Here is a 14,300-nt window from a genome sequence, read left to right as displayed (position 1 = left end):
TTTACTTGAAGCTTGGAAAATGTCAAATAATAGCTCTTTATGAAGAGCTAGTGATTCCACAGTTTAACCCAACCTAATGACAGATGCTGTGAATTTAGAATCTAACAGAAAACTGTGACCAGACTCAGAGGCATTACAAACTGACTTCATTTTCCAGTCCTATTGTTGAACTGTATGATATCACTGAGGAATTGTTTGACTCCTCTGACTCTTGATTCTTTTTATCAGAGAGCACTGCTGCCAACTTCACATGTTTGAGCTCATGTGGCAAATAGCCTACACTGGGAACGAAGGTGAATGAAGCTTCAGGGGGAAAGAAAGTCTGCTTTCTCACACTACACTTATGTCAAATAGCTAAAATAGTGCTAGTGTAACCAGGGTGACAGAAAATGAAGGTATTCTAAAGAGACACTTGTGTCCCTCAGTTGATCAGATTGATAAAACAGTTAACCAGAGAAACTTGAATTGTCCCAAGATCTTATGCTGGGAGAAGAAGAAGGCTGAAGCATTGTAACAGCCAGAGGAGGGACATGTAGTACAGAAGAAGGAAGGGCTAAGAACTTGTCAGACCACGTTACAGGATGATACTGAAGCCCAGACAATGTTGGTTCAACAGGGGGAGGGATCACACATTGACAGGGATGATTTAGATGGTGATTACACTTGTTCCTTTGTGTAACTGTAAACTCACATTAAGACCCTGAAAATGAATTAGAGAATGTCAGGGTCTCTTTGTTTCTTGTTCCAGTATGACCACATTAAGTAAATCTCCCCTTTCTGAATTTTCTCCCTATTAATTGGGTTTCTTGAGAATGTGTGACCAAATCTAAAACTATAGGATGGATATAGACAGTAACTTCAAGGTCAGTAACACTAAGTCTAACTGAGCTGGACAGGAGTGGTAGTCAACACAGACATTCCTAGCCACTTTACTGCTATGTCACTGGGCTCTTATACCCCCATAAGCTCATGGGAAGTTCACTGGCATTCTAGAATAAAAAGTATCAAAACTGAACTTGAATATGATCCTTTCAAAACTGTTTGTCTGGTCTTTGAGATAATTCTATTTATTTGTATGTATGTATTTGTAGTATGTCTATGTTTGCATGTGCAGGTGGATGGAGTAAGAAGACATGACTACACACTGGTCCTTGACTACCAATGTGTTTGAGATAGAATATCTTGTTTTCCACTGTGTTTGGCAGGCTAATAGGGCCAGGAACTTCTTGGTTTCTCCTGCCTCCATCACCTAAACATCACAGAAAGCTCTGCAACTACAGTTTTGTGCTACTGTGTCTAACTTTATTTGTCTTTCAGAGAGGTCTTTCCATGTCTGTGACCAGTGCATTATCCAATGAGCCTTGAGAAGTGTTGTGTTTTCTTCTAACAATTTCTAAAATTTTGTAAAATGAATTAAAGTTTTGTTCATCTGATCAACAGTGATCAAGTGAGTGGTGAAACAAATCATTTTCTTTCAGTGGTTGACTATGGGAGGCAATTTAAGTTTGTTTGAGTCTGCTCTGACTCTAAGCACCAAAATCTGCTTCCTGAATGTGTAGCATAAAAATGGTGTGAGATTATCATGTTTACAAGCCTGGGTCTTTTATCAACAAAAATCTTCTTCAAACTATGGACACACCCTTGCTATGGAATAAACTTGGAATAATGTATGCACAAGGGCACTCACTAATGACCTCTCTAGAATACAGTCATGGCCATTTGAGCCTAAGTTCACAAGTAGGGATAGATCTTCTATATCTCCAGTTTAAAAGTTAAAAGTCTTCCACAACCACCACCACCACCACCACCACCACCACCACCACCACCACCACCACCACCAGTTTCAGGTATGTGGAGGCCAGAAGTCGGCTTCATGTATGTTCCTCTGTCTCCCTACAACTTCTTTCTAGGAAAGAGTGCCTTAGTTTTATTTATTGTCCACGCATTCCCATTCTACCAGGCTGTATGACCGCAAACATGTGCATGACTCTTTCTTTCCAGTCCTGGGACTACAAAAGTTGACTATCCAGTTCATCTCTTTACATGGGTGCTGAAGATCCTCAAGTTTTCTATGTAAGTACTTCTGATCCACTGGGTTATCTCCTTAACCCTTCAGCCCTCACCAAACATGTCAATATTATAATATACATGTCCTCTTAACATTAGTGAATTCACTCAGACAATTCCAAACACACCTCAGCACTAGACTGACTAGTGGAAATAAAAATGGTAAGCTATTCAAAAAAATATCCAGGACTATAAACTCAGATATTTAGCATTGTGACTCAGATGGTTGAACACGACTTTACTCTTTTCATATTGACTTAGTAGCAATGCAGAGAAGAGCAGCCATGACATACACTTCTCAGTTGACTGCAGCTGTGACCTAACCTGTTTACTTCTTAGATACATAATTGTGGGTGAGTTACAAACTTCATATAAACTTGGTTCCTTTATGAATTACGTGGGAATACCAAGATCTCAGGCCATTGCTTGAAATTGCTTGGCATATAGTTGGCAATTTATATAAATTTTAAATAGAGACAGAATCAAATTCAAATCTGGAAAGAAACCATAGTTTCAAGTTGAACACAGGCATACATGGTGGGCAGGTAGAAGCAGGTGAATCCCTGTGAGTTTAAGGCCAGCCTGGTTTATGTTGTTAGTTCCAAGTCCACCATGGCTACTGCAGGAGATGCTGCCTCAGAACATAATATAACATAATATAAAGTAAAGCAACATAATATAACACAATATGACATAAGACTCTTTACAAAGAAGGGAAGGAAGAAAGAAACCAGTTTTATTTTTATGTTATCTTGTTGTCTTCTTATTTCATCATATTCACAGAATAAGGTCTTGTGGAAAACTGAATTCCTCTGGAATGTAGGTCCTTTGTCAACAGCTGATACAAGTGTAGTTAATTTTAGAAAGCAATCCTAAGAAGAAAGATTGAAGACTGAGAAGAATGAGAAGAGGAGGAAAGAGAAGAATGTGCCTGTGGTCAATGGGAGCCCAGGAAGCCTTCCCAGAACTACACATCACATGTTCAGGAGGAGCTTCCAAGACTGGGTTTCAATGGACTCTGGAAACAATGAAATTATTTGGAGGAGTTAGACCTGCATGTAAGTAGTTGATGTGTCACTAATGATGTGGGTTCTAGCAGCCATCATTTCTGTTAGAGAATTCTCAAACCATAATGTAGAGGTCAGATCATACTTATGAAATACTGATTGCTACAAGAGGCAAAGATTGTCAGATCAAAGAACATGATTCTGAAATAGAAGTTATCTGCCCACAGGACCCAAGAGACATGACAGGAGCTTGTTTATAGGTATACATATGTGTGTGTGTGTGTGTGTGTGTGTGTGCACTTGTTTTTTTTCTGTAGGTGCTCCATATGCATGAAGGTTCCTGCAAAGGCCAGAGGAGGATGTCAAATCAAATCAGCTGGAACCGAAATTATAGGCTGTTGTAGGGCCCTCTGGGTACCTGGATTCTCCACAAAAGGACCAAGTGTTCTTAACCCATGCAGTATTTCTCTAGTCTTATAACTCTCATTTTAAAGTCATCAGAAGTGGGGGTGAGGATGGATCAACTAATGCTCTACCTGGTAGAAATCAAGGCCTAAGTTTCACCTGAAGGGCAATGGATTGGATAATTCTCCACATGGTAACTAACCAGAGCTTAAGACACCTCAGTCTTATAACTCTGTAAACAAAATCATTTTTAATGGGAGTGTCTGTGCTGAGCTGAAGCATCCTCACAGGCTTTTGAGATCCATGGTTTGGACAGTACCCCATCCCTTCATTCTTTAGAGAACAACAGAACAACGTAGCCCTCTTTTTGTAGCTTGAATGTCAAATGTTCCCTACAGGCTCCCATGTTTGAACACTTGATCTCAGTTTGAAGCACTGTTTAGGGGTGGGGAGTGGATCTATAGAACCTTTTAGAGGCAGAGCCTTGCTTGAGAAAGTACACCACCGAGGGTAGATTGAATGGTTTTAGCCTTGTCCCACTTCTTGTTTTCCTTCTGCTTTGTGACAGCTGGCCAGACCTCAGTACTCCTACAACATATCTTCCCTGACATGTGGAAGGAAACCAAAATAAGCCTTCCTAAGTTGCTTATGGTGATTGTGATTTATCTTAGCAATAGAAGAGACACCAAGACATTTCTCATTGATCCCTATTTACTGAGTAAGTAATGCTCTAAATGGAAGTGAGAGAAGCAAATTTGCTTTCAAAAGGCTGTGTTCATTTTTGAGTTAATACTCCCGATGTCTCTCACTATAGAACTGTTAGTTTCTTTTGTAGCTTTACTTTAATATTAAGGAAAAATTATCTTGTGGGAAGTTTGCCATTAAAGTCTCAGGAATCTCTCAGAATTTGTAAATATGCATTAAAAATCATTGGAAAGCAAGTGAGGCAAAAATGTAAAGCTTCTATCCAGTTCTATAGTTCCATGACACAAAATAAAAGAATACACTGGTGTTTCCTTTGTGTGGTGTGGCCCAGTCCTGGGAGCCCCCAAAATCACAGAAAGGACAATTTTCTATGTTCCTATTAAACATCATGTTTTCGTGTGAGATCCATCGGTACTGTGAGGTGAAAGTGGTCCCAGACAAGCAACTTTCACATTACAAACTGTATTAAATTAATCAAAAAATAGATAAACATTGATAATAACCATAAACAAGAGAAATGATGAACAGTAAAGGTAAACACTTTTTAAATGTTACTCAAATAGACATTCAATAAACCACATCTTTCAGACAACATAATTATTTGCATCATAAAAATCTCTAGTGGTTGAAATCTAAAATATTGATTAAAAAGCTTCAGTTGGACTTCAAATCAGCCTAGAAAGAAACTCCCATTTTAATAAAATAGGCAAAACTTTCCTTGGAAACATTACAACCTATTTTGTTAAAAAAATGTGTTCACTAGTCTTGAAAAGGACCTAAAATCGGTCTTTCTGGAGAGGGCATCTTTCCATATTAAATTGAATCTAATGGAGCAGAGAAGATACAATGCCAAAGCACTGAGGAGAAAAGTGAGAAAGCTGGCCTCAGAGTCCCAGGACCACATCTCAGAATCTTTATGGCTGCTTCGCTGAAGAAGCAGAGGGTGACTGGACACATTCTTGGCTTTTAAAAAGTTCCCTTCCTGGTTTTCAGAGGACATGGTAACCCAGCTTACCCTTTAAGAACAGATCTCAAGCTGTGAACATATATTAGACTGCGTGGATCTTCTCAGAGTTTGGCTTCAGACTCTGAAACACCTCCTGGATGATGCCTCAAGTGGACTGAGAACACACCCTGGCTTCAGTCACCACCATTGCCTTCTCTGACTGAAATTCCACACAGTTGATCTTGTTTATCATTCTCACTTACTGCTGCAAGCTGACAGACACATCGGAGGATTTGGTACCCGTGTGCCTTCCGTTTCAATAAAACACCACATACTGCTATTTGTAAATTTGGGGGGCAATGAATAAAAAAGATTTCAATTCTAATTCTTACCACAAAGCCTTAATTAAACAGCAACAGATGAATCGATTAGGCATGGAATGCTAACTTGACTCTGGAAACAATGAAATAAGTCAGATTTTTGCTTCTATAACAAAAGTGAGAATTGACTTTACTGTACTGGGAGCTGGAAGTTAAAGGTCTGAGTTTTTAAAAAAGCTTTCTCCACCAAGAGAGCAAAATGCCACTCAGTGGCATTGCATTTGTTTAACAAAATTTCTTTATCAGAAACTATAATTTAATATTTAAGTATCTAATTTACATGTGACAAGATATCATATTCAAAAAAGTAAACTGCAACTAGAAAACTATTAACCACTAAAAACAATACCAAACACAACCCAAACATTTATAGGAAAGCAATCGCTAGAATCTGAACTGGAAACAAAAGGGTCTCATCATATTTGGCTCATTCAACGAAGTGTCCACATTGCAGCCTTATAAGATTATCCATTCTAATTCATTAAAGTTTACCCTTTGTAGCATGAGTAACATATAAAGATTGACTCACTGTCTGCATATGCACACGTGCGTGTATATATATATATTATATTGTGAGACATACACTCGTGTGTGTTGATTTAAAGGTATTCTATCTACTGACAACTGCCTGACTTTGGAAGGTGCTGAGATCCATATTTCTACATAGTCTTGACTCATTTAATAATGCCTTTTTAAAAACAGAACTTTATGTAAAATACTCTGCTTTTTGTTTATTAACTGAATATTTCCTTAAGCATAATAATAGACAATGAGAGAATTGCACTTATTATAAAGATACATTAACATGTTAGATTGCAGCTCAGCCATCAAAGATCAGGGACTATGATACTGATGGTATGTTATGCACTTTATGCAAAGGTGATTGTGGCCATTGAAATCAAAGTGAGGGTAACCAGTCACAGAACAAAAGGGGATAACAGAAGGAAACATGCACTATTCCTACTTTAATGTGAAACTAATTTTTTTTCCCAGGAAACCAACCCTTGAAACTTCCCATTACAATGAAACACCTTCTGCACCCTTGGCAGCACAGTAGATGAGGACGTCTGTCTGCAAGTTCTAGTTCACTGTCTGAGTGTGCTGTTCCGGTTTCATCTCCTCAAGCTGTCCTTAGAATTCTGGAGCGTCTACAACATGACAGTCCCTTGGTTCGGTTTCATTGAGCCTCCATAACCCCTTCAGCACTGTCTAGTAGGGTCTGTTATTCATCTTCTTCTGGTTCTGGAGGCAGCACGGATATTTCTTCCTTTAGACAATCACTAAAGAATCTGAGGATTGTGCTGTAGAAATGATGCTTGCTCTTATCGGAAACATGATATCCTTCATCTGGATAGACCTGACATTAAAGAAAAAGGTGAAATCAAGTAATTCTTAGGTTGGGCTAGAGTCTTCCAGAGCTAGGTTCTACTTGCAGCTCTCTCTTTCTCTCTCTACATTAACCTTTCTATGATTTCCTGCAAGTTTTTATTACTCACTTCCCCCCAAAAAAGTTTTCTGAGTTCTCTAAAGAATCTAAATCTGGTTGGATCGACACAAGTTAGCTGAAAGGCTGAATCTTTTCCATTTCTGCTGTGACATGGGAAATAGAAATAATCTGATTTCAAGCAGGTAATAAGGGATACACATCAGTCACATAGCTTTGGACATTTCTCTTTTCTCTAAGACCTGTGAGAAGGGTCTCTATTTAGACTTGAGAGTTTAAACCCTTGTCAGACTCCCTGTGTCGTGGTTTGAATAAAATGACCACCATAGGCTCATATATTTGAATTCATAGTCACTAGGAAGTGATACTATTTGAAACGATTAGAAGGATTAGGAAGTGTTACCTTGTTGTAGAAAGTGAGTCATTAGGGGTGGGCTTTGAGATTTCAAAGGCCCAGTTAGTTTCTCTCTTTCCGCTGTCTCTTGATCGGGTTATGGAATTCTCAGCTACATCTGTAGCATCATGTCTGCCTGCATGACACTATCTTCTTCATTATGATGATAATGGATTAACCTCTGAAACTAAGTGCAAGCTCTCAATTAAATGCTTTCTTTTATAAGTATTGCCTTGGTCATGTGTCTCTTCACAGTGGTAAAGCAATGACTAAGACAGAAGTTGATATCAGCAGTAGAATCTTAGTAGAAGATACTGTTCCTTTCAGGAACCTTTCTCACCAAGATAATACAAAAACTCATTTAAATTAGAGCTTGTTGGTTGAAATAGTAGACCCTTCCTTGTTCTTAACTACTGTGGCCTAAATATTGTAGTCTAATTGAGTAAACATGTAACTACTGGAATACAAGGTCCAGACCTGTAAAGTATTTGCTTGAGAGAATTTGCAACTATGTATCAGTTTTTATGCACCTTAAAAATGTCCACACATTTTCCGGTCCGTTTTACAGTAAAGGCGATATACTTCTTTAAGACAGGTCTAAGAAGTTGAAATGCAGCGTGCAAAGGAGGTTAGAATTTCCTGTCTCTGTAGGAGGGTAGGATCCCTTCACTTGCCTTGAGGGCATGTCAGAAAGTGAAAAGATTTTTGCTATAGCAGGTTCAGAGACATAAAAATAAACTCTTAGAGAGTTTTCTTGAGAAAAATGCACCAGGGCATGGTGACTTCACACAGAGCCTTGTTGGCACTTGTTTTCCTGGGATAAACCCCTAAAATTATTCATCAACAGAGAAGGTACAGCTGTGGCTCAAACAGGCCCATCCACAGCTCACACTAGCTTGAATCTTGGGGTTGGCCATGGGTTTCTAATTTTGCTCCCGTGGAGAGTTAGGCAGTTGTGAAGACTTCCAGGTCTCCAAGGAGAATGACTGGTCAGTTTGTGTATGATCAGGTTAGCTACTTAGCCAACCCTTATGAGGATAATGCCTAAGGTGATAAAGTGAAGTCACTGGAGAACAAAGAAGTTAGTTTAGAGATAAAGAAAACACAGAAACCTAGTGAAGAAAGATGCAGTGAACAGAGCCAGCCCCAAAAATCAGTTATATGAACTTTACCCAGTGAGGACACAGAAACATGTCCTATCAAGTCCTATTAAATACATACCATGTCATTATATCCTCAGGGTGATGAACATGAAGCTACAGTATTTGATATTTGCTCTGTTGGTCTCCAACATCCACACATGCCATTTGGCTCACACAAACACACACACACATGTATGTATGCAGGCACAGCACATGCACACAGACACGCACACATACAGATACATGCACACACGCACGTGTACATGCACATGCACACACACACATATACACACATTTTTCAAGAGCTGTTTTACTTTCCCAGAAGCTCTTGAAACGTGATGTTTCTTTGCCACAAACACAAAGTCACAGGTCCCACTGAGAGCTCCAGCACCTTGATATAAAGCTGAGATGAGAAGACTTTTTCGGAATGGTGGCTTACCTGCAGAGTATAATTCACCCCAGCTTTTATCAGATGCTTGATCAATTCTGCTGAATGTTGGAAATGAACTTTTGCTGCAAAAAATATTAAATTATGAAATTTGAAAGAAATGAATCCATTAGAACCAGAAACTTTTAATATATTTTCCAAAGAGCATAAGTATCTTGCATACATTATTCACTTGGAAGGCCCATCATTAATTTTAACTAGAAAGCTGTTAGGTAAAATTGCAGAGTTTCATTTCACATCATAAAACAGAGCGCGAACACGGGGGCTATTACTAAGGTGAATTTAAGTATTCAATGGAAGTCTTTGCATGTGTGTATATTTGTGTGATTGCTCCTATGTGGGGGTGTGCATATGCACATTTCTCTGTGTGTGTGAAAATCAGGGAACCACTTTGGAAGTAATTACTCAAATTCCTTCAACTCTTTATTTGAGACATGGTCTTTCAATGGTCCTGGACTTTGATTAATAAGCTAACGTAGCTGGCCAGCAGGTTCCCTTTATGCACTTGTCTTTGCTCAGCATCTTGCCTGCACTGGGATTATAACCATACACCACCATACCTGTGCTTTACTTTTTACTTGGATTTTGGAGAATCCAACCTCTGGACTGTGCATGAGAGAGCCACCTGCCAAGTTCTGTAGAAGTTCATTTAGGTATATTTTGCATGGGATAATTTATTTTGTAACTAATTATATATTTAGTTCTTTCTAAACACTGAAGGTAATGAGTGTCTTGCCTGCCATGAACCCAGTGAAATATCTTCATATACATACTTGAGGATTTCTAGAATCTAGAAATTCATAGACATTGACACTGTATTATTATTTTAAGTTAGGAGTGGGCAGCAGTGAGATGGCGCGGCAGAAAAGGGTGCTAGACAAGAAGCCTTACAACTTGAAATCAATTACTGGGACCCATAAATGGTGGAAAGAACAGACTTCCAAAAGTTGTCCTCTGATCCCAAACACATGCTTTTGTAAGCCTGGGCACAACATATACATATACACACAATATGTAACTATATGAATAAATGTAATTAAAATCTCATACTAAAACTGAATGTCCCATGTTGAGAAGATAGAGTATGTCATTCATTATTCAGTGTTAAATATTTGATTTAGACCAAACCGTTTTTTCTCTTTTCCCTCCATCTTCCTTCTGTCTGAATGGAAGGTCCCTAAGCTTTGGAATACACATCTCAGAAGTTCTGTAGTTAGTAATGGCTTTGTCTGAGCTAGTTACTAAAGCTTGGCCCTGCCACTCAAATCTTCCTGTGCTAGAGTTTGCTTGTATTCTGCCTAGGCTATTCATTTCACTCTATACATATACTTAGACTTCTATAAGTAACTTTAAGCTAATATTTGTCAAACTAGGGCAGCTTTATCAGTGGTCTTAGCCTCCCTAGGTTCTCATTTTATGGTGCCAAATAATCTTTCTATACAGCAGAGGGTAGACAGTTTCAAAGAGTCATTCATTTTAAATATGCTCAAGAGCTTTCTGAACAATTTTCTATTATAATTAATAAGAAAAACATCATCAATTCTAAATAACTATAACTTGCTTAGTATATGTTTATGACTATAAATATAGATTTATATGGACAATGCTTGAGGTAAAATAATCTCATATAATACATATATTTTGGAGGATGAAAGGAAAGGTATATGAAAAGGACTCTACCATGTTTACATTTATATATGGCTGAAAAGATAAGCATGCAAATGAATTATTGTGGCAGGAGGGAGAGGGAGGGCAGAAGAGACAGGAGTGGGGAGGGAGGGAGAGAGAGAGAGAGAGAGAGAGAGAGAGAGAGAGAGAGAGAGAGAGAGAGAGAGAGAGAATATGTGTGTTGTGTGGGTATGGGCTCAAGAGACAAAACAGACAGAGACAAGAAGACAACCTTGAGGTCAGTCCTTGTTTTTCAACTGATTCTTTTCTGTTTTGATTTCAGTGTAAAGTCTGTTGTATGCTATTTGTCTCCTTAAAAGGACTAAATGGGACAATAAAGTTTGACTGAATAAGTGGATAAATTTATTATTTTTCTGGGCAATAATAATAGCTAGTCTCTTTGTAGGGTTTCCAGCACTGAGATCAGGATCTGTCTTTGATGCTTAGCTGTCTTTCGGGAACCTGGTCCTCATGCTGAATTACTTTCCCAGCCTTGATGCAGGGGGAGGAGCTTGATCCTGCCTCAACTTGATATGCCCATATCAAGTTCAAGCCCATGAGAGGCCTGCACCTTTCTGAATGGAGACAGAGAAGGAGTGGATGAGGAAGGGGTAGATGGGAGGCAGAAGGACCATGGGAGGGAACAGGAGGAGAGGGCAGAGGGAAATCTTGAGTAAAATAAATGAAAAAAAAATGTTAATTAAATAAATCACAGAATGTCATCAAACACCCACAAGTCAGCTTCTCTATGAGCTGTGTGGTGAATGTGGACATGTGTACACATGAACTCTGTGCACAGACATGGTCATATCCCTCTGAACTGCTATATAACATGAGGTATATGAAACACTTAGTCTGAAACTGAATCAAACAGGAAACATAGTTACAGTAATATCAGCAACTTAACCTGGTAGTTGGAATGTGGTTGGCCTCCACAATCTAAGGGAGTGGCACTATTAGGAGGTGTGACTTTGTTGGAATGAGTATGGCCTTATTAGAGGAAGTATGTCACCGTGGTGGAGGGCCTTGAGGTTTCCTATGCTCTGGATACAACCCAGTGTTTCGGTCAACTTCCTGGTGCCTGCAAGATGTAGGACTTTCAGCACCACATGTGCATGCACACTGCTATACTCCCCATTGTGATGGTAATGGTTAAACCTCTGAAACTGTAAGCAAGCCACCCCAATTTAATGTTTTCTTTTTAAGCATGCCTGTTGTCATGGTGTCTCTTCACAGCAATAAAAGTCCTAACTAAGACACTTAGTAAATGGGTTTCAAAGAGTACTAAAAAATTGTAGGGTGATGTCTAGAGAAAAAATCATCTCATTTTCACTATTATTGGTTCAGCTGGCTCAGGTTTCATAGTGAAGCGGATAAGAACTGCAGTACCAGAACAAATCTCCATGTAAAGTCCTGCTTTCCCAACGCTTATTTCTCTAAGAGACTAGGTGTGAAAATGGTTGGTAGCTCTGTCGGATAGCATTTTTGTGCAGAACAAATAAGACATTGCTAAGTGCTGCTAGTGCACTTTCTGACACATGGTTAACAATTAGTGACTTCCCATGACTGCTATTGACATATGTGGACGACATTAATCCTATGGCATCCTTTAGAAGCATGGTGCTCTCTGACGACGTACATCATGCAATGCTTCTATTAACTAAATCATTTTCTGAATACATTGCCCAATATGTGATAATTGTGGATTTTTAGAAGAGTTCTCAGGAGAACAAAGGTTCCTGTGTAGGCTACACCAGGTTTTCTTTCTTTTTCTCTTTTATACATTTTACATTGTGATGAGAAGTTTGTTGCACAGTAAAACAAAAGGACTATGGGTACCAGCCATGAGCTGCTTCGTGTGGAGCCCGTTACTGTTTTCCTGTGCATCTTTTTATATTTCAGGTAAGAACCTAGATTAACATATGACTCTTAGACTTCATAGCACCTAACCTAATTTTAACTAAAGGATACATACATACACATATGCAAACATGGAGGCATAAACCTACACATTCATACATACTCTCACACACATACCACATTCATTGATCTGAGCCCTGATGGAATCACATCTTGACATCAATTATTTTTTTGTTTCCTAGTCAACACTAGTCGCAATATGGTCTTTGGTTGTAAATGGCCAGTAGCTGCTGTCTACATGAATGCAAGATCAGAAGTAAAGTTTCCCTATCATATCAGAAGGTGATATTGGAGAGTACTACCTTATTTCCTCCCCATTTCCTGCCAGACATCTCATTCTCCATGTTACTTCCTGTACTCTTGTTCAGTAGCTTCACAGGACCCTCTGGAAACAAGTCCTACATGTAAGATGTGTCCCTTTGTAACAGGATAACTCCCATCAGATAGAAGCAACAAATACAATACTTACTATCAGCAGTTCCGTGAATTATTAATATATTTTCTTCTTTTAGACCATGAATGTTATGCAGTACACTGGAGGCCTGTAAGTAAAACACAAGTATTTGTATGTGTGGAGAGAGCCAAATGGAAGAAATTCAACCTAATTTTCATAACAAAAAAGTGACCTTTGCCTTTTGTTGTTAGTTTTGTCTTAGTTACCTGGTAAGTGCTTTCTTCCTTTGATGGCATACCAAGGTAACGCTCAGAGAAAGCCGAGGCTGCGACCAAAGGAAAAAGAAAACAGCATCAGAAGAAGCAAATTGTACTGTTTCATTATTTATTCATGCACTTCAAATACAATTGTCATGCTCTGGTAAAATCAATTGCATCAGGGAGGTGATAACTCACAATAGGCTTTAATAACACATGATAAATGAGCTCAATTGAGTTTTATACATTGGGATTTTGCTTTCCACCAATCAATACCTTAGATTAGGGCAGTTGCTAGGACATACTCACCATACAATCTCATGTCTGAGATGGGTGCAACCACGGCTCCACATTTGAAAAGCTTCTCATCTGACTTTAAGATCATTGCTGCAATATAGCCCCCGTACCCCTGAGCAAAAGAAAAATGATAATAATGATTCCTAACGATATTTGTACCTTTTGATTGCTGTTTAATAATGCACATATCCCCGTGTCTCTGAGTGTAGAATGGAATGCAAAAAATCACTGTGTACTTATGAGGATTCAACAGCTGTTTAAAAATTTATGCAACAGGCTTTTTTAATAACTAAGTAAAATATGAAATTAACTATATAGCACAAAAAGTCACGATTTCATACCATGTATCTGGGAAATGCTCCAAATAATTTGAAATAAAGTATTTTTTATATATCATTTTAAGACAATTTGGTGTGTATTTTAATTGAATACTTAATAATGATGGTGGTTATGTTCAATTATGAAGGGAAAGTAAAAGACTGAAAAACAGAACCAACTATATACTCTGCTTGCAATTTCCTTGCAGGGACTAAGGACCTGTCATTCCAAAGTGTGACTCTAAGAGAACAGAATCTGCTGTCAAGGAATGAATAATCCTGCTTCGGATAAGGATGATTTGAGATGGTAATTTTGAGAAATACAGACAGAAGCTGCACTTATAGAGCATGTAGTAAAGTGTTTCCCATGCAAGCTTTTTGTCCTAAGTTTGATCTTCCAAAACCCAACTTTAAAAAACTAAAAAGCTGAGCATTGTGGTGCACACTTCACATCTTTGCGCTTGGACGGTGGAGGCAGGTGAATACCTGGAGCTAGCTGGCTGGTGAGC

The 14,300-nt window shown here is 38.6% G+C and overlaps 1 protein-coding gene across 1 annotated transcript in view; it reads right to left on the bottom strand.

The window, feature by feature from the left end:
- Window positions 1-2,938: 2,938 nt before the first annotated feature.
- Dpp10 (dipeptidyl peptidase like 10) overlaps window positions 2,939-14,300 on the bottom strand; it is a 742,401-nt gene continuing 731,039 nt past the window's right edge. The window contains exons 22-26 of the mRNA XM_057769460.1: window positions 13,487-13,586; window positions 13,187-13,245; window positions 12,996-13,068; window positions 8,930-9,003; window positions 2,939-6,867 (exon numbers count right to left, since the gene is read on the bottom strand). Of these exons, the coding sequence (XP_057625443.1) occupies window positions 6,733-6,867; window positions 8,930-9,003; window positions 12,996-13,068; window positions 13,187-13,245; window positions 13,487-13,586 (441 nt within the window). The 3' untranslated portion in view covers window positions 2,939-6,732. The remainder of the gene's footprint in view (window positions 6,868-8,929; window positions 9,004-12,995; window positions 13,069-13,186; window positions 13,246-13,486; window positions 13,587-14,300) is intronic.

The sequence above is a fragment of the Chionomys nivalis genome, chromosome 5, assembly GCF_950005125.1.
Source record: "Chionomys nivalis chromosome 5, mChiNiv1.1, whole genome shotgun sequence".
Lineage (NCBI taxonomy): Eukaryota > Metazoa > Chordata > Mammalia > Rodentia > Cricetidae > Chionomys > Chionomys nivalis.
The sequence above is the reverse complement of the archived record's forward strand: the minus strand, read 5'-3'. Positions and strand labels throughout refer to the sequence as shown.